Source organism: Thermobia domestica, chromosome 5 (genome assembly GCF_964235325.1).
Source record: "Thermobia domestica chromosome 5, izTheDome1.hap1.1, whole genome shotgun sequence".
NCBI classification, from domain to species: domain Eukaryota; kingdom Metazoa; phylum Arthropoda; class Insecta; order Zygentoma; family Lepismatidae; genus Thermobia; species Thermobia domestica.
The window spans coordinates 126,586,211-126,607,198 of record NC_137458.1 but is presented as its reverse complement, the minus strand read 5'-3'; the positions used below and the strand labels follow the sequence as shown (position 1 = coordinate 126,607,198).

Sequence of the window (20,988 nt, the reverse complement as noted above, 5' to 3'; positions counted from 1 at the left end):
TTCACGTAAAAGTAAGAACTTAGATGCCCTACAATGTACCTTTCTCCAAATACTGTACTCTAATTTTAAAGTTGTATTATAGAACTATGATTTTATTTTGGGTTCTGATTCTCGAGATAAGTTATCCTAATGATAAAATGGAGTTCTAAGAAACAAGTGTATTTTCTGGATAATGACTAAATAGAGCTTAAGGCTCCTAACTATTTGGTACGTTTAAAAGCAAAGGAAAATGACGTATTTATGAAACCAACGCATAATAAGTACTGGATATTTAACAGTATTATTAGTGTTTATCGAAAAAAAAGAAAGTCCAAAGATGAAACACATAACAATCGATATATTTCATTGATCTGATCAATGTGATAATATGGTTAGTGTAAATCCTCATGGATAGATTTGGGGAAAACCGGGAAAAAAGTATACTTTTAGCTGAATAGTTAATAATTATTTTGGGCCATATCTTATTCATCCTACTATATAATCCCATATGCCATAATTTAATTGATTGATCCTTGGACAAAAGTTAAAGTTTAAGAGTTAATGATAATACAGTACTGGCAATATTTTATTGATCCTATTATATAATGATTGATGCCACCTATTAATTGATTAATCCTTGGACAAAAGTTAAAGTTTAAGAGTTAATTATATTTTTTGGCAATATCTTATTAATCCTATTATATAATCCTTGATGTCATTTATTGATTGATTAATTCTTGGACAAAAGTTAAAGAGTTAATGATAATACTGGCAATATTGTATTAATTCTATTATATAATGCCATCTATGAATTGATTAATCCTTGGACAAAAGTTAAAGTTTAAGAGTTAATGATAATTTTGGACAATATCTTACTAATTCTATTATATGCTAACGTCATAATGAAAAGGTTTGATGAGAAAAAAACTTCAGTGTCGGTTTATCTTAATAGATGGCGTGGCAATCGTAACAGCCTGAATTTTAAATTTCCAAGAAAAATTCTAATTTTTTTCTATTTTCTCGAAAACTAAGCATGAGGATTTACAGTCATCCACATCATGTTCAGCTCAATGAGATCTATCAAGTGCTATATGTTTCTTCGTTCACTTTTTCATTAAACGTTAGTACGATTATTGAATGAACTACAAGTTTTTGTTTATTCATATTGAACACCATCAAAGATACTAACAGCATATGAACTCAGTGTTATATCATGTTGACGCCAGAAACGTAATACTTAATGTGTGAAGCATTAAATTACCAAGTAATCCTCTTTTATTATTTTTTTAATTGCATTACACTAATTGTTCGTTTTCCTCTTATCTTTCGTGGGAGATAGTTCCAGTAAAGATTAAAAAAATAAAAAAAAAATTAAAAGACACGATGAAGATTTTCTGCACTGTCGCCTTGAAAAACCATTGTTGACACGTGACCTCTCGCGCGTAACAGTAATTGCTCAACAGCCACAGAGCGTAAACATGGCTTCTTCCGCCAATAAGAATTAAATGAAGTATATAAAATTTTTTTTTTAAAAAAAGCACTTTTATTTCGTAAGTACATAATTTAAATGCAAAAACATGCTTGTTTACTGTAATTTAATAAAAAGGATAACGTTGTTTTAATTGAGTATAATTTTCAATTTATTTAACAACGTAATTATTTAGTTAACATTTAATCTAATTAACATGAGCATTTATTTAATTTTCTTTGACTTAATGCCTTGTCCACATAAAAAAACATTTTTCTGCTCAATAAAATGACTTGAGGATGTATCGTTCATGGTTTTGTTAAGGCACACTTCCGGTACTCGCCTAATACGTATGTATAAATTTCCACGCACTACAACCTCTGTTAACCTCCTCGATTTGGCATACGAGTTTTTCTACTGCCCAGCAGATTCCGCAATCTTCCTGTTCCTCTTCTAACTTCTAGCATTACCTGAGTTAGATCCTAATAACACAATTTCTTTACAAATTTATTTTGTGTTTATGATAATTTATACCAAACCAAACCTTTTGGAGTAACAACCCTTTTTGTGGGCCTGAGCCGCTCTAGCGCAACGTCCAGCGTCAGCACAATGCGTCGTCTTGTCTTTAACAAGCGTATAGGAGTTTTTTTTAGACCTAGTAGCCTTCACGTCTTTTATTCACGTGAGTCCCCAGTTTGCCTCACGACGTTGGATGAACGTCGCAAATTGGGAAGCGCCGGCCGGGAATCGAACGAGGGATCACGCTGACATGAGTCTAATGCTTTAACTACTAGCCTACTGTGTCCTAGATAGTAGTTTATGAATGGTTGTTAAGAAATGCATTTTGCTAAGTAATGAAAAATGTGTGTAATATTATCGTTCAGAAAATAAATAATACAACATTAATTAACAATATGATTCTACGTATATAGCAATGGTAATCAAACCAAAACCAATACTTGTATTTAACAATTTAGAAGTGAACAAAGAAACTTAACACATAGGATGGATTATTATTATTATTTTCAAATATTATTTATCTTGATATTAATCATGAGTAAACAGTACAGCAAGTGGCTTACCTTCTAAGATAGTATCCATAGTACGCCTGTAGAGTGAGTTCCTGAGGTAGTGCACGGCGGGCATGAAGAACTCTTCTTCGGGTCCTTCTGGGAGAAAAAACGCTACGAGTTCCGTGTTTGAGGGGATTGTTTTAATAGCCTCGAAGACAGGTTCACCTGAGAACGATAGAATGAGTAAATTAAGTTATTTTAAAATAGACGAGGTGAAAACTCGTTATAGCACAACACACTAAAATAAATTTGGACTTTTCATACATATATATATATACATTCACCTGTTTATTTTAAGAATGACATAACTCAAAATTCCTAACTTTTCAGAAGAAGTGTTTCGAAACGCAATGAAAACAAATGGGCGCAAGAATTACACAAAGTGCTTCGGAAGCACACCTGTGAAATTTTTACCAGAGATAGACATCACGATTAGCTTTCATTTTTTGCCCATAAGTCAATAAGAGCGATTTTTGAGCTATGTCACTCTTGAAATAAACAAGCGATATATATATATTTGTGGCGAAATTTTCGAGTTTCTTATCCAGATATTTTACTGTTTTCAGAGTATTCCTTTGTACTACACATGTTCTCTCTCTGCTATGAACTCCTATACAAACATAAATACATAGATAAAATATAGAAGTACTAGAGGAGAAATTAGAACAGGTGACAAGTTTTCGGTATCTGGATAGTAGGATATTATTAGTGATGATATGAAGTGTGAATGTGAAAAACAAATCAAGGATAGGAATGGCTAAAAAAGCATTCCGAAGAAGAAAAAAGTCTGTTTTGTGGCTTCTTGAATAAAAACTTGAGAAAAAGACTCATAAAATGCTTCGTGTGGAGCACAGTACAATATGGAGCAGAAAATTTAATATTAAGCGATGAAAAAGACTGCGACCTCTTGAAATGTAAATGTGGAGAAGAATGGAGAGAATTAGTTTGATTGATCAAACGGAAAATGAATAAGATAGTGTTAGAAAAGGTGGGGCAGAAAAGAATAATTTTACTTTATAAATCTGCAAATAATAGCACAACAGCTATGATTATGATTATTATATAGGCCTATATCTTAAATAAAATACATAATTATTTCATTCTTGTCTTAAATGTTTGGTTATTGCTAACACATTAAATACACCTTTTGCCTAAATACAAACAGTTAATCACATTTGTACAAATTTCAGGTAGTTTCTACGTAGATCCAGTGTGAAAGCAGAAAAATTTTTTCTGTAACAACGCCGTAAATTTCAGTTATTGACACGTTAATATTTGCGAATCAGAAAACCGCATGAAAATGGAGTTTCACAATTTTTAATTGTTTCATGATCATGATAGTCTTATAATTTGTTCTTTGATGGAATTACATACATTATTGTTAGTTCTTAATTTAATGTAGATACATTTGTATTTTAAAGATTAAGAGCCAATTTAAATTAATAAGGTTAAAAATAAACTATAACGAAGTTCCACATCTATTCAACTAATTTCTGTTTTTTGTTAGTGTATTGACATCTTGAAAGGAAAGAAACTTGTTCTGCGTTATGATAATAACTTCTTGCACTATTTTCTAAATATTCGAAGACTTAAGTATCTAATTCATTATTTTTCCTTCAAATGATCGTAGTTGATAATTATTACTATGTGCTTTAAAATTACATATGAATGACTAAGTTTTCTGTACCTTTGACTTTGGTTCCGACGAGGTTCACCATGTCGTTGTACGTAGACGATGCTCGTAGGAATCGAACCCAGTTACAGTGACGAACTCGACGTCGATCGACTTCCGTGATTTCGTCATAGCAGCCGAACCTATGGCGGATCTGAAAAAAGCAGAAAACAGAAAATAAAATAACTGTAGCTAAGTTAAAATAGACATACTGCAACAAATATATCATACAAATCATGGGTATTGAATTCAAATGTTTCTCCGTAGCACTTTCTTTTTTATTATATTATATTTGAAGTATCAGATTTCTAGTAAGTTTCTAATATATTTAAAGTATCTAATATATTCTAACTCTTCAGATATTGTACTCGACCTGGATTCATTTAAATATATGAAGATATCCGATATGATTTTTGGTAGGTTTTAGATATAACATTTTATATCTAATAAAAGACAATAACTTCACTTTACTTGGTTTAATGTAATGTGATAAGGGAAAACCACTTTTGAAATTCTTTTATGCCTTTTAGAAGACGAGAGTACTATGTTGTTGTGTCAGGTCCTCAGTTATAACAACACCAGGTATAAAGTTCTAGTTTTATGTCAGAATTAGTAGTGTCTTAATGGAATTTATGATGCAGTAAATAAGTAATTGCGTTCTGGAAATACAGAGTAGTTGTATAGGTGAAACAATGCTATTTGTAAATTGTATGAGAAAAATGAAATCAAATCTTTAAATTAAATTCCAGCATTAGGTCTATTAGGTTAAAGGAGGCGTGAAGAATTAGGAAGGAATTGGTTGAATGAGAATATGGGAGAAACGGAAGAGTCCTGATAAGACCCACGGACACGATATTGTTTAGTACAAACTTATATAGCCTGGAAACTAACCAGGAATTCATTGCACTAGAAGTGAGTGCTTTACTACTGTGCTGCTCACAGAATGAGAATGAATCATGACGAATATACCATATGTAGGAACTTAAGGAACCAACTTACGGGGGGGAGGAGGCAAAACTATTGTGGTCTATTAAGAATTACGTCATGGATGTTATGCAACCCAACACAGCTAGATGAACATTTGGTTGCATAAATTTAGGAGTTTCTCTTCTCAGCAGTAATCTATGCAGCTTTTTTTTTTTTTTTATTGATCTTAACTAATAACTGTAACTATTAATATTACAGGTATTATTATTAACAATTTTCTTTGTTATCTGTGAGCTTCTACCGGTAGTTCTTTATAGCTAGCATAATAAAGAGACTGCCGAGGAGGATGGCGTAGTCCTGTAACGTAGTTTTCTCTTGGAATCGAGATAATGTACTAGGGAATCGTCTGTCTTGTGAGGGTTGTTCTTGCATGATGAATTCAAAGCCTATCGTGGTTAGGAGCCCATGTTAATAATTGGATCTCGTCCTTCATAACGTTGGTCCTACAGAAAGACGGGAAAAACAAAAAGTCAAAACTTATAATAAAGAAAGATCGAAACCGAAGTGATACTAACATATTCATTGCTAATTTCACATAGCATCTCTTTTCGAAAATAAGGTGTATACAACTCTTTAATACGTCACCAGCCTTCGAAATCCTGCACCGAGAACTGAGACTTATATTCACAATTTATGATGATGTCAACTTACTGTAGTTCATTTACAATCATGTTTTGATTTTTTTTTAAATACACGTGGGACTACATTGAGTTTATAGTAAATTCTGTGAATGTATTAAATAATGAATATTCAGTAAGTGAAAGTCAGGAGAAATTATTATTTGGTTGTTAGAAACTAACTTAGTGCTTGTGTCTTGAAGGAAATTCGTGGTTGCAAATCGGGTTACAATTTCTCCACGATTGCTCCGGATATGTTAATTTTAAGAATGATGTTTAAATATTAAACACTCTTTTTGTAAGATAGGATATAATGCTTCAAAACCTAGCAACGTCTAACACTACCATAGGTGCTATTTTGAAACAAAATAATTCCACAATCTTTACGATGATTTTACTCAATGCATTACGTACGATAGTACATAAATTTTTAATAGGATCATTCGAACAAAATAAGTAAATAATACAAGGAAAGAAAGAAAGATGAACTTCCGAAACTTATAGTTCGGAAAAAATCAAGTTTCTATTTTTATTCGCAACTCCCTTGCATACTCTAACTAATTCTAATGGCTTGGAAGACCAAAATGTTTATTGCTGAAGAAGCTAATTGTCTTGCCATTGAATTCTATAATTTTTTGTGGCAATCTAATCGGGATACTTATTATTCACTTCCTATGGTTATTCTTTAAGATATCGTCCCAGCTTATTCTTAATATGCCCAAGTGTCTTTTTCTTCCAGAGTTCCGACTCGGACTTTATGCAACCAGCTCGTATTTGTTATTCAAATTAAAACTCGAATTAAATTATTGAATCGAATCGAAAGTCATGTTGAAATTGCCCGAATAAAAATTCGGGTTTTTAAAATATTCGAATTAAAATTCGAGCCAAATTATTCGAATATATTTCTGCTGTTATTCAAATATTCATTTAAAATTTTCGAATAATCATCAATTAGGCTATATGAATAATTGTTCGTTATTCGAAGTCTATTCCATTATTCGAATTTTCTAATAGTATATTATTCAAACTTCAACAGTACTACTTATGTTATCCATTCAAGTGATGTGAGTCATTCATTTTAAATGTCTCTACTTCATTAATCGCATTATATTCGATAGCTTGTACATAATGCAAATTCTGCGTAGTATGGTTATCTAAATTCATCTGTATTTTTTCATTGCTTATTTCTTACTACATTAAAATTCTATTATTGAAATACTGTATTTAAGTTACTATGAAAAATTTTCTTTTCTTTCTTTTTATCTTTTTCTTTCTTTTTTTTTTTGCTGTATATTATGCTACTAAACTATAAAAAAATAAAATAAAATAAACGAACATTCATTTAATGAGAACATTTGGTATCGAATTCAAAACCTGAACATAGTAACCCTAAACACAAACATTGATGTATGAACGCGAAAATTTTGCCGTATAAGCCAACAGCGTCATTTCATATTATAGTTTCGATGGAAAGGGGCTACATCGACATAAGAGTTTCACATCTTTATTAGTATAGTATAGTTGAAACTCAGAGGGGCAATGGATTGCCCTTCCCAAATGACACCACTAGTATAAATAAGGCTTTTGTTTCGCCGATTCAGATTGAAAGACAATAAAAAGCACAAATTTTTTTTCAAAATCTTATATAAAAGAAATAGCTATATCCTATAGGGAATAATTAAAGAAATTGAACAATAAGTTACAGAGCCATGAACGCTTGTAGATTATAAACAAGAAAAAAAAGGAACCCTATTTGCGAAAAGAAATTGAAGAAAAAGAATTGTAGGTGAATGAAATAATAAAAAGTCTTTTGTTGTACTAGAACACGTTACGGAACATTCGAGATATGATATCAAAGTTTCGCTCAGTATGGTGCAATTTCAACACCTTTTTGTTCTGTTACGATACAAACAGACCATCAGCGCCACGAAGTGTTTCTTTTTAAAAGTTATAGGAAGCAAGATTATGTATAGGACGAGCAAAATGAGAATTATATTCTCATAGCGGGAGGTCATTGTATACTTTATAATAGTTTCACAATCAAGGATGAGGAGGTCTCGTCTTCTTGTTCTCTATCATGCTTGTGTTGTGTTTTGTCCCTCAATGAGCTAGTTGGCCAGCGAGCCACTTATATTTATTAACAGGTTGAGAAGACTATTGTGTGTGTGTGTGTGTGTTTGTGTATAGCACACTAAAACCACTTGAGAAAAATTCCAACGCTGGTTTTAAAAAATCGAGATCAAGTTTATATATATATATATATATATATATATATATATATATATATATTCCTCCCTCTCTCTCCATACACTGTTGGATTACACCCATTTCAAAAGACCATTTCTTCATCCATCAGTGTCACACGAGCAAGGTTACCAAATACGGCAAAAAATTGAAAAAAACTGTTCAATCTTCCTAATTATGTACCGTGTTTAATCTCGAAATGGAATATATAAATAAATAGCACTGGTTAGGGTTAAATATTTATCGTTTCGCAGATATGGTATTCAGAATTATTCTACAAAATCACTGTTAAATAATTTTAAATAAAAGGTATCGTATAAATAACCGGAGTTAAGTAGAAATTTCCTTTCAAAAACAGTTAAACTGCCTGTAGCCAGAACATTGAAAAAAGGGGATAGAGATAATTTTGCGGGGTCTGATTTCAGTCCAGTTTATATTCATATATATATATATATATATATATATATATATATATATATATATATATATATATATATATATATATATATATATATATAAACAAAGTTTCAGGAGGAGGGTTGAGCCCCCGGGCTACCCTCTAGTTACGGGCCTGTATGCACGACATCTTGAATTCATATATCACTAAACTTGACTGAATCTACAACTGAAAAAAAAGTGTATCTGCAATTAGCGACGTTTAAAAAAAACTTACAAAACTTTGGATACTTTATACTACGTAATTGGTTGAAACTATGAAAATTCGATATTGTAGTGGCATAGACTAAAGTCAACATATATTTCAACAAGCATTTGGGATTCTGATCCCTCAGTAATACAGAACTATCATCTGGTGAGAAGGATCCTCGATATTCTCCTAAAATCATGTGAGCTAGTAGTGAACACAATCGTATCACCGGTTTTCTTGTTTCCTCCTATATTTTCATTCTACCAATTTCTCCATGATCAATAATTTGCGTTTATGATCTCTGCTTCAGACTGTAGGTTATTTAAATTCTTTTGCGTCACGTCTTTATTCCTGTACAGCACCGGGTACTTCAGTTAACCTTTGCATTTTTAAAATAAGTATTTCGAATAAAAGATTTGAAAGACTTTTCAGTTCTGTCTTCCTTAAATTTTAATTTATGTAGTTGGCAACGCTGAAATGGAATCTAACCCTTGATACATGTTACTTCAATATGGTTGAGCGAGCACTATTGTTAATGAATTTCGCTACAGGTGTTACTTCTAAGACTCTCTCTCTTTGTAGATGGGACATTCTTCTGACTTGGGCTACCGCTAATTATCTCCCCATTAAACCGTGTCCTCGCCCCTCATGTCACCCTTGATTGACGGAAGCAAATATTTCACCCTTCCTTCCTCTTCTGTCCTCTTTCGTTCTTCTTCTTGGATCCATAACACACTTATCTTTTTCTCCTTTTCTTTTTTCTTTCTCCCCCTTCTACTTAAAGTATACTACGTATAACAAAGATGAAAATTATGGTCTAATGTAAGAACAGAAGAAAGACCTATTGTTTTAATGGTTTTCTTCTTTTAGGCTTTTTTTTTTTTTTTTTTTTTTTTTTTTGGTTTGCATACTGAGTATCATTTCTGCCTTTTATGATGTCAAAAAGTGACAAATAAATACGTATTACACCAATGCATCTATATTGAAACCTTTTGGCGTATTGTTTTATTACATAGCGCAGATTCAGTGAAGAAGTTTCAACTCAAATTTCAGAAGTTTGAATAACAATGGTGTAACGAAAACGAAAAAGGAACACTAAATTGGGACTAATGAAATAAAATGGAAGTGGTGAGCTAACATAAATTTTGATATTAAAAAAAAAAAAAAAACATCTATAGATAAAACGTAATAGTAAACTTTTACAATGTAACTTTTTCGCTGTCAAAATTTTTCATTGGATAGTACGAGATCAAGTCGTTCGACATCGCAATTAAGTTACAGATGTATTGTTCAAAGAAGAGAGCCATTTCAGCAATCTGTCTGACCGAAATCTATTTAAATGCTAATAATACTCATTTATTTTGCTTTTTATTTCTGGAAACTCTATAGGAATAAGTTCATCAACAAAGGGAAGGAATGTGTATTTAAAATATTCAGACACAAAGTTTACTCATAATTATGTAGGAATTATTATAAAAGAATGCAATAAACAATATAACACAATTTTATTAATCCTAGATATTAAAATTTTTATTCTAGTATATTGAGCAGACTTTCATATTACAAGGGGTATTATCATCGGTAATATTCTTACAACTGAGATATTCTTTAGAAAGAGTTAAATCTTTGAAGCTGTGTATTTTAAATTAGATTTTTGTAGGATGCTAAAACATGATTAGGAAAATGACATAAAATCTTTCAGTTTAACGTTCCACGATTATGAACTTTAGGCTAAGGGAATTGGATTATTAAGGCAAGTGCATGATAATGGAAGAATTGATGGAATGAAACAGAAGTATCCCGAGAAAACTCACGGACACGATGTTGTCCGTAACAAACTTACTTGGCCGGAAATAGAACCAGGGACCCCACGCAGCAGATAATTACTCTACCACTGAGCCACAACATTCCCTAAAACATTACAAGGGACAGAAATATTTCACTCCTTAAGCCTCCCCCATATACACTCATACTACATCATTCCTTTGCTTCTTTTATTTGACTCTAGGTGTCTTAAAAGTGATTGAACAACAAATAAATAAATAAATAAATAAGGACAGAGTGGTTTTGTCAATAGGTATTGTTCATACTATTGCATGTGGAAACAAAAATACGTATGTTTTCCCAAACTTTTGCACTGTATTGATATTTTAATGTCAGAGTGCAATTTTACATATTTCAGATAACTTTACGACAAAACATCAAACCATGTAAAATATAGGCATACCAACCAAATACCACTTTATTTTATCATTCGTTACAGAATTAAGAGTTTATCAATATTTGATGATGTACTAATGCGTAGCATACATTTCTTTCTTTATGAGTCGCTAATAATTTCCCAGCTTCGCCCCTTGAAGTAAATTCACAATTAAGAGACTGTGTAAAGTGATATAGCAGTATTATTGTAGATAGATCTACCAACGGACGCTTTGAGATAATACCTTATTAACACCGTATTAGCAGCTGGTAAAGGAATAAAACCAACGTGATTGATTACGTTATATCAGCAGCAATGACAAATAGAGTGGGTCACAGGAATTTCCTTGGTTTTAATTCAAGTGTACTTGAAAGTAATTGAAACATTTTATTCCACTTTGCAATAAGAGGAAGCTATAAATGGTGAGGCATGTAACTTATGTCCATTTCCGTGTTGATTTTTAGGCGCACTTACTTCTCATGTGCATATTTTCTTGTGATCGTTGGACAGCCTACACAATAAGCCACCACTCCCTATGAGCAGCCTTGACGGCCACTGGTAGCCGTATTGACATATCGAGGTCGCATTTGTCTCTTATTTAAAACGTTGGTATATAGAGCTACTCACACAAGAAAATTACTTTACATAGAGAAGAGAGGAAATAAAAAAGAAAAATCTTCACGCAGAGCCACCTGTGAGCGGGTGTGGTTACTAATACTCATCACTGCTCAAGGCTGTATTACTCTGCTATCTTTCTTTAAACAAAACAAATACTCATTTCTTCGTTCTGTAACACTTCTTAAATAAAGAGCGGCGTAGTTTGAAGGAACTCATGTAAAGAAAGGAATATAAAATGTGTAACAAAAAAGTATATATTCAAGATGAAGATTCAGATGCTACTTCAAAAAACAAAATATCATTTTCTTACACCTTCATTAATCATTAATTTTTGATCATTGCATTCGATTGATTAGTTTGTTAGGGACTAGATTTCTGGGTTTTCGGGATCTTTGACCATGTTAGCCCGTCACATATCACACTGCCAGGGGAATTGAAGAGAAACAAAGGAATGGGAAAGGAAGAAAACGGCCTGTGACCATTATGTTAGGTGCTATCCCGGTTATTTGTCTGGTATAAGTGAGGAAAACTCAGGAAAAATCTCACTCAGGACAACTGGCCTGAAAAACTCTTACACTTTTTCGACCGAGTGATTGATTAGGTAGTGAATTTGCAACTTATCGTTCTATTTTTACCATCGGGATTATATGAAACGTGGGCTTACAATTTAACGGAGAGTCCAAATCGAACGTGGGACTCCCGCGCCAAAAACGTGTATGCTAGACGCGTGGCCATAGGAAAGCTCATCATTGCGTTCGACTCGCATGTCTTTTCCTGTAACTTCGAAATCCTGATTTCACAAGTCAGTGTACGGTAGAAAAGGGTTCAAGTTGAAAAGCTTCCTAAAATATCTCAATTTCTCTCCAGTTTCTGCTTCCTTTTAAATTCATTTTATGAACATATTCCGTAGCGGAAATATCAAAATTCGCGAACCAGATTTCCGAGCTCGATCGAGCTCCAGCTTATAAAGCGTGACGCGAGTCCCAATAAGATTAGCAAGGGCGAGTCATGTTGAGAATAGCGTGTCCGAGCTCGTTGTAAGTGCGAGCCTCTGATAGCGTGAGCATTATGACATTAGTGAGCACAAGATTCATGGGATATAGCAAGCCTGAGCTCACGCGAGCCCGAGTAAGCGCCGACTGCAAAATAGTCTTCTCTGTTTTGTCGTTTCTTACTTACAACACAACCACAAAATAAATACGAGGAGCGTTCATTATATGTTAAGCCTAAAGATGGCGCAACAATTGTACGATGGCAAAACTCAATGGAACGATTGCATAAACCTTCCTTAGCATAAAAGCAGAAGTAGAATGGATGCACAAAAGCATTGTCGTGCAGGTTTCGTAGATATCGCTGGGTATATTAGTATCTCGCACATTATTAAAACCGAACGATAAATGACAGTGCCTTCTACTTTTGCTTATATGCTAAGAAATGATGATGTACTTATTTTCCCGGGTTGCCTCATCCCATGATTTTTACCTCACCTTTAGGCTTAGAAAATAATGATGACTCCTCGTATAAGCATTCTTGTATTTTCACAAAAGTGACGACATCAGATTTAGTTTCCTGGCGAGGCAAGCAGAGGTGCAAAGACATTTTTATGGGGGAAGATATTGTTTTTGTATACCGAAGAGGGTAATTATGTATTATTTGATCTAAATTAAAATACAACAAGTCCTATGAAGAGTCGTTTTTAGTGTTGTATTAAGAATTTTACTGGTGCTTGATGCTAACTTTCGTATTTCGTATTTAGAAATGAAATTAACAATGGTTTACATCGAAACAGGCCAGTCTCATCTTTTCTGCAAGGTTGTCCCAATACATTAGAAAAAATCAATATAAGAGAGAATAGCTCTGGGATAAGCATATACGGAAGTAATATTTTTATACTCCAGCATATTTACGAAAGAACCTCAATTTTACGAAAGAACGAGCGTGTATAGGAGTGAGTCTAAACTATATTTTTTGAAAAACGATCGAGAGTATACCTACCAAAAATACTAGATTACATCACTGTAGACAATTTAAACTGAGAGTAACAAAATTGAATGATGCTCACAGGTAAGGTTACCCACGAAACGAGACGAGACAAGACAGAACTCTTCCAATCGAAAGAGATGCACTTTCCGAGACAAGATATCACTTTCACAACACCTTCTTGGGACGAGACAGATTCAATTCTTGTCTCGCAGGTATCCCTATTGACAGACTTTGGTAAGAAAAATGGAACATCGTGAGCTTGAGATTCTACGCCAAGCTTGTGGCTATACTCTTGTTACCTTAAAATCGGTAGTTCAAGGCCACGGAAGTAGCTCCTCACTCCACATATTTTCTCTTACTTTCTCCTATTTGCTTCACTCACTGTCAACAACAAGTTGAGACGTTCGCCATACATTTCAGAGCTGACAATAAATCGTTGCACATTTTATTGTGTATGTCTTTAAAGAAAGGTAATTAGTGTGTGAAAAGAATATATTCGCATTAATTACTTATAATGCTTTCTTATATTAAGATTGCTATGGATAAATACTGGAATAAAAGTAGTTGAACAAATTAGGCTACATAATTTTTTACACTTGGATCGCTTTTAGATGAGAAGCATATGGCAAACACATTTATTTATTTATTTATTATACTCCTATTTCACTAAGTTCAGTTACAATGTGCAAGGCTAATTTAATTTACATTGGCATTAAACTCTATTAAAAAACAACAACAACAATTTAAAAATTTAATTTTTAAATGTATTATCTCAGCACTTGTCTGACGGAAAGGACAAAATCTTTGAAACTTTTCAGTCAGAATCGGTGCTGGAGCTTAAATCCAGAACTGTAACCACTTCAAAATAATAAATAAATAAATAAATAAATAATAAAAAATAAAGGACCAAATGTATCTTAGATTTTTACTTTCTATCATTTTACTTATTTTGAATACTTTATTCCCAAAACATCTCTTATGTACTTTCTCTGTCATAATCTTTGTTCTACTTTTTCATCTTTATTCAAACGATAGAGATAGGAACTACGTCATAGGACATAGGGATAGGACATAGTTTTAAAAAATTTACAATGCTCTTCAGTGGGACTAGAATCCAGGATGCACTACTCATTGCGATCTGCAGCCGAAGGTCTCGGACTTAATCGGCTACGTTTACAGCCGCTTGATAAATCGATTGACATCACCAGAATATGTATGGCTTTCTGAATCATGATTCATTTTCTATGTAATTATTCGAGTAGTTCCTCATAATTGATGTGAAACGACATTTTTAGTTTTACGTACCACGTTATAACCTGTAGATTAAAGGATACTGAAATGGAATGATATGAAAGAATTGTTGGACTGAGAGAATGTGCGAATACTGTGAAACCAAAAATATAAACATGATGTTGACCAATGACCTGGGATCGAACCAAGGACGCCCTCAACCAGAACTAAGTACTCGTCTACTGTGACCACCACTTTTCACAATAGACTCCCCATAATATGACCCTACACACCAAACACACACACACACATACACACACACATTTGGATACTCTACGCGGGAGCTTCTTCAAAAGATAATTCTAATATAAATTATATAGGTATGTATGTTTTGAAACGATTTAATGAACATTGGACAAGTTGACTTACATATATATATGAGAAAGGCAAGCAATATTTCTTATACTTATGGAAAATCAGGACAAGAACCATCCTTTCATCATCTCTTCCTTTTGTTTGTGTTTTGTGTCCTCGATCGGTGTGGTGTGGTAGTAGTAGTGCTCTAGATTATATCTTCTCTCTCTCTCTTGAACTGTTAGCTATTTAGAAGAGCGTGTCAAGTGCGTATTTAGGGAGCAGCCACTTTAATTACTCCTTCTTTCTCATCCGACAACACACTTGGCTCGGCTGGCGTTTTATAATATGTACCTTCTATTTACTCGTTCACTAAAAAGGCATCACCAAACATATAGTTAGTTGGATAACTAGCGGATAGATGTCAGCAGAAAGACAAACAAAAGATCTCTTTCTGTTGTCCACAGGAGAGAGAGAGACTGGTTTCAAACTGCCTCTTCAAAAGGAAGAGTAAGTGTAAGTACTAAAATAAGTGACTTTTAAAGTAAACTTAATTTTTAAGAGTAAAATAAAAGAAGAAATCTTTTCAATGCTTCTAAAGTTTGTTCTCAATCACAGAGGATAGTAAGGGGGCATGGTGGCTTAGTGGTAGAGCGCTTACCTCTGGTGCGTAGGATTCCGGGTTCACTCCCCGGTCAAGTAAGTTTGTGGTGAATAACATCGTGTCTGTGGGTTTTCTCGGTACATCTCCGTTTCCTTCTACTTTATCATTCCACCAATTCTTCCATTATAATTCACTTGTTTTAATTATCGTCTCCCTTAGCCTAAAGGGTATAATCGTCGGACGTTAATAATTTAATTTTCAGAGATAGTAATTTCATCGTGAACAAGAGGTACAGTCTTGTTCAAATAATTTGACAACCTTCGTCTCTCTTTTAAATACTATCTTCTCGCAATAGTAATAAGCATCACAATCGGTTGAAGAAGCAAGCAACTTTGGTTGCCTACTAGCAATTGTGATTTCATAATGTGTTTTTCCGGGGGAACTTTCAACTTTCGAGGGGTGAAAAGTGCTGGGGAAAATACTGGTAACCATATTGAATATAAATTGAGATATTGTTTAAGAGTAAATTTTGTAAACTTCAAGGGGAGGGATCCTCCTGAACATTCCTGGAAGTCGTCATTACTAGAAAAAAAAAGTTGAAGCTGTCTCTCCCGAAAAGGTGTCGTGAAAATGATGTCTCGTCTCGGAGAGTGTACCTATCTCGTATATCTAGCCATCACAAAAATTCTGTTTCGTCTTGCCTCTTGGACAGTCCTAGAAGCAGCACTAATTTAATTTGAAATAAAATTATTTCCATCTGTGGAGGAACTTTTCAAAGAGAGGTGCAAAGTCATCTTTCTTTCTTTCGGGGCTGTACACGAGGTAAGAAGTATTCCTGAGTGAGTAACTTCGGAAGATGTTTATCATCTAATAATTATATTAAAATGTATTAATTTTTCCATAAAAATATTGTGATTTTCTTTCTACTTTCATAGCATGTTTACCAACTTCATCTGCAAAAGAAGTATATAAATTGTATATATTTTAAATCCTTATGCTACACCAAGGTTATGAAGGATAGAACCTACTATGTGACCGGACCTTGAATCTGATGCAGTTGGTGAGTACACGGATCAACCATCATGCGAGATCAATCATAACAACGCTGGCAGTTCCCCCACCACACTACCTTGCCTCCAAGAGAGTTGGATTACAGGGGACCATGCCACTGGCCCCAACAACAAGACTTTACAAACTGCAACGCTTGTCTCTCTCAAATTAAGCCTGGAATCCCAGATCAACATAAAAGGAACGGATAACACATATCTTTATTAACACGAAAATTTATTTTTATTTTATTTTCCATTCTATTTCATTCCATTCCATTTTATTTCAATTCTACTTTTGTTTCTCGTAGAACAAGAAGGTGGTTTCATATTGGGAACTGATTGTGAGCCCCACATTACATGCATCAAATGAGTAATGCCATTTCAGGTTTTGCCAGGACGGGGCAAGATTATTTCCCAACATAAAGAGTTTCACGTTTTTTATTAGTATATTGGTATTCAATTTATTAAAACAGCATGTGTTTCCCAAACTCAAGGGAGAATTGCCCTTATCAAATGACACCCCTGCATCAAATGATCAACAATCTGACGAAGGGTCGTATCTCAAACTCTCGCTTTTTCAGACGTAAAGAAAGAAATATAATTCCACAGAGGAGAAAAAAATAAATATGCAATAATTGATCAATAATTCCACATAATTATTATCTGGAATAGGTGACAAGTTATTACCTACTGCTTTCCTGTTCTTGTAATTATTATTTCTTTCTTTGTCTGAAAAAGTAAGATTTTGAGTACGAGTCTTCGTCAAATTGTTGACGAAACGTTCTTCTGTTAAAGATGGGAAAGAAAACATTTATTTCAATGATGAATTTTTCGTTTACTGCCCACCCTAGTACACAGAGTTCCTTCCTCATATTTATGTATACACGGACGTGCTAATGACTGGTGCCATTTGGTTGCTTATGGAGTTGTGCATATATTGTGTTCCTAGGTTCCAATTGTAATAAAGTATGTTATGTGTGATACAGGTTTAAATCCAGAATTGTACTGCACTCTTATATGGAATTAAATTTAGGAGAATACTTAAACATGTGAAATGGTGTATGTAAGGGTAGCTTTCGAATTCTAAAACCTTTTGCATTGGCGCCTGAGGCGGGGAGCAAGAGGAGGTAATTGTCTCCCGTAGATTTTCAAACGGGGTTTGGTTTTTCGAAATATGTAACAAAACATACTAGATTTATTTACTCACCCACATACAGTATTTAATATATTTACTGTAGTTTTTAAAGTTACGTAATATGTGTTATTAATAGTAGTTTCATATGGCGTATTATGTGACTCAGGGTGTGTATATTCACGACTTCACTTGTATGTCTATCCTTTGCCACCCTATCCCGTTGGAAAAACCCTGCCGGTGCTCTACACTTTCTAAAATATATTGTAAAAAATAAGACCTTATCATTTTAGGATATGAACACAGAAATCGTAATCTCGTAAAGAGGTATGAAATTGGGTTCTTGAGCCTCCCTTAATGAAATTCTGTGTACGCCATTGAATCATCATATAATATAAGGAGGTGATAATTTTTTATCATATAAAACACAGAAATTATATTTTGTGACGTAATAAGCGAAAAAAAAATGTTTTCTGAAATTACAGGTTCTGCATTCATGACCTACGACAACACTACTTATTCAAATACGTTAGGAAAAAACGAGGTCGCTTGTTGCATACAAGGAGAACGGGGCCCACTTTACTAGTTGATTACGTGTTTTTGTTATGATCATTTTGAATCTACAACAATGGTGGGTAAATATTGGGAAACCTTCGGTCAGGTCAGTGCTGGTTGCCTTGCAACAGGTTATGTTTAGTAACTGACGTGTATTTTATTGAAGAAGCTGTAGAAGGCGCGGCGGAACTAAATTATGAGTATAGTGGCACAAATAGGGTGGTTTAATTAGTTGGCTAGAGTTGGAGCTTAGCATTATTTTCAGTATTGCCGAGCTTATAAGACGTGGACCTATCTTAAGGTGGGATCCGAATCACATGAACTCCCGTTGTGAATTACAGCACGAATCTTCTACGCCGAAGTCGCGTATGCTAGCTATCTAACCATGAGAAAATTTAACTGTGGTTTAGTGTATCTCTGTCTGTATTGAGGTTTCAATATGTGATGTTTAACAAACAGATAAACATAGCTTAAGACATAATTAATATGTGTAATAAAGAAGGAGCGTTAAGGCTAATTTTCATTGAGGGGAATGTAAAACATGTTATTATAATAGTACATAAGTATTTTGTTAATACTCGCAAGGCATTAATGTTTCCATTGATTTTCAACTATCATAGATGAGTTAATATGCTAAACTTACTTGTAATATCCAGAATTAATTGCAACGTTGCTGATATATTCATTTATTTCCACATTTTAAGATCAAAAATAAAGTTAGGAAGGTGACCCAATAAATGTTTTATATGAAGGAATCACACTATTAGCAATGAAGAGAATGGCAATGAGGAGGGCTGCGATTGAATTATACAAACCAAATAATAGAAGATGGAAAGAAGAAAAATACATGGAAATAAAACTTTCAATTCAAGATAGGAAAGAATGGGAAACTACGTCAAATTATTCGAAAGGTTGTTGGCCTGTGGAAAACTAAAATATTGTACTTTTTGATGCAGAAACACGGTCACTACGTAACTGAGATAAGAACACTTCAGAAATATGAGCGTGGAGAAGAACGGAGAAAATTAACTGCGAGGAAACGGAGAAGTAATGAGAAAGTATTGAGGAAAAGAAGAGGAAAGAATAATAATAAGTAGTAATTATGAAGAGGAAGATGGACTTGTTAACCTGTTGTTTGAGACATTGGCGTAACTAGGATATTTTGCTAAAAGAGGTATGTTCCCTTACTTCTCAGAATTGAAAGCACCTTGCCTGTAGCCTAACGGTGTTCTAGGTGTGGGGGAATTTCTTGCCTCTAGTATCGCCTATGATGAAATTATGATCCAAGGGACGTACCAGAAATTATCGTGGAAAGAAAATGACGACAAAAGAAGACGATTGTAATTTATGAGTGATATCAAACAGAAGTGTTTTGATGTCAAAACGAAGACGTTTGGCCGGAGACTTGAACATTAAAGATTCTCAACTTGGGATCTCCTAATAAAGATAAAGTATTTACAATGATGAAGACGCCAATTGAGGAAGGTGCAGGTTTAAGCTTATTTTAAAAGCCTTTGTCGACAGTACTAATAACTGTTTGTATGTTTAGTAGAATCAGGTAATGGAAAGGAAACTAATCTTTTGCTTACAAAAATGATTACTTTGCAATACCATGTCTATTTAAATTCTACGATGTTACAGTATTAACGGTTAAAACAAAAAGGACTGTTGGGAGAATATACCTATACCAACACATAGATCTCATTATTCTAAACAAAATGATGAGCGAATGTAAATCCTCAAGCGTAGGTCTTGTCTTGAAAAAATCGACGTTTTTTTCGTAAACCTAAAAGTTGATAGTGTACGATATCCACGCCATCTATACGATGAAACGGGTATTAAAGTCATTTTGACAAGTTTTTCATTTAGGCACTACCAGAATGATAGCATACAATGTATTAGTTAGTGAGATACAGTATATTACAAAATTATAATCAACTTTTAAACCTTAATTTTTGCTTACTACAATATTATCCAAAAACAGGAAGTATGTCAAGTGATAGGTCCTATCGAACCAGTAGCGTCATTTCAGAGAGGGAAGATTGCCCACCAACATAGGAGTTTCGCGTTTTCTGTTTGAATATTAGTATGCAATCTAAATTCAGTCGGGAAGGAAGGGATAATTGCTCCCTCTTCCTCCCCAAAATGACGCCCCTGCATTGAACTGAACAAAATCACGTGCTTGAGGGTACATTTTCACATAATTTTCGAAAAAAAAAATTAAAAAACGAGTTTTGGCGCTAAAAGGTACGTATATTGTTCGTTGTCAATAAATATTGATAATTTCTATATTGGTGAAACAGATACTTTATTTATTTATGCACAGTATATGTAAAACAAATGCACTCTGTTAAGTAGAACACTATATATATGTATGTATATATTGCTGTTTGTTTCCGCCTAACAATTACGCATATATCTACTACTTGCACAGATCGTAAATAAATTGTAAGAACGTTTGAATACTCAAACAAAAACAAAAACAATCTTGTTGCCGCCAAAAACGGTTGATCACTTCTCTCTGTTTTGTTACGTCGGTCGTTGTCGATTGTGATCGTGGTATGGTGAAGGTAGCAG

At 33.7% G+C, this 20,988-nt stretch overlaps 1 protein-coding gene across 1 annotated transcript in view; it reads right to left on the bottom strand.

Annotated features, from left to right (window-relative positions):
• Nucleotides 1-20,988, bottom strand: part of LOC145686113 (uncharacterized) — a 215,343-nt gene that overhangs the window by 110,215 nt on the left and 84,140 nt on the right. Inside the window, exons 2-3 of the mRNA XM_081759080.1 lie at nt 4,208-4,346; nt 2,530-2,685 (exon numbers count right to left, since the gene is read on the bottom strand). Of these exons, the coding sequence (XP_081615206.1) occupies nt 2,530-2,685; nt 4,208-4,346 (295 nt within the window). The remainder of the gene's footprint in view (nt 1-2,529; nt 2,686-4,207; nt 4,347-20,988) is intronic.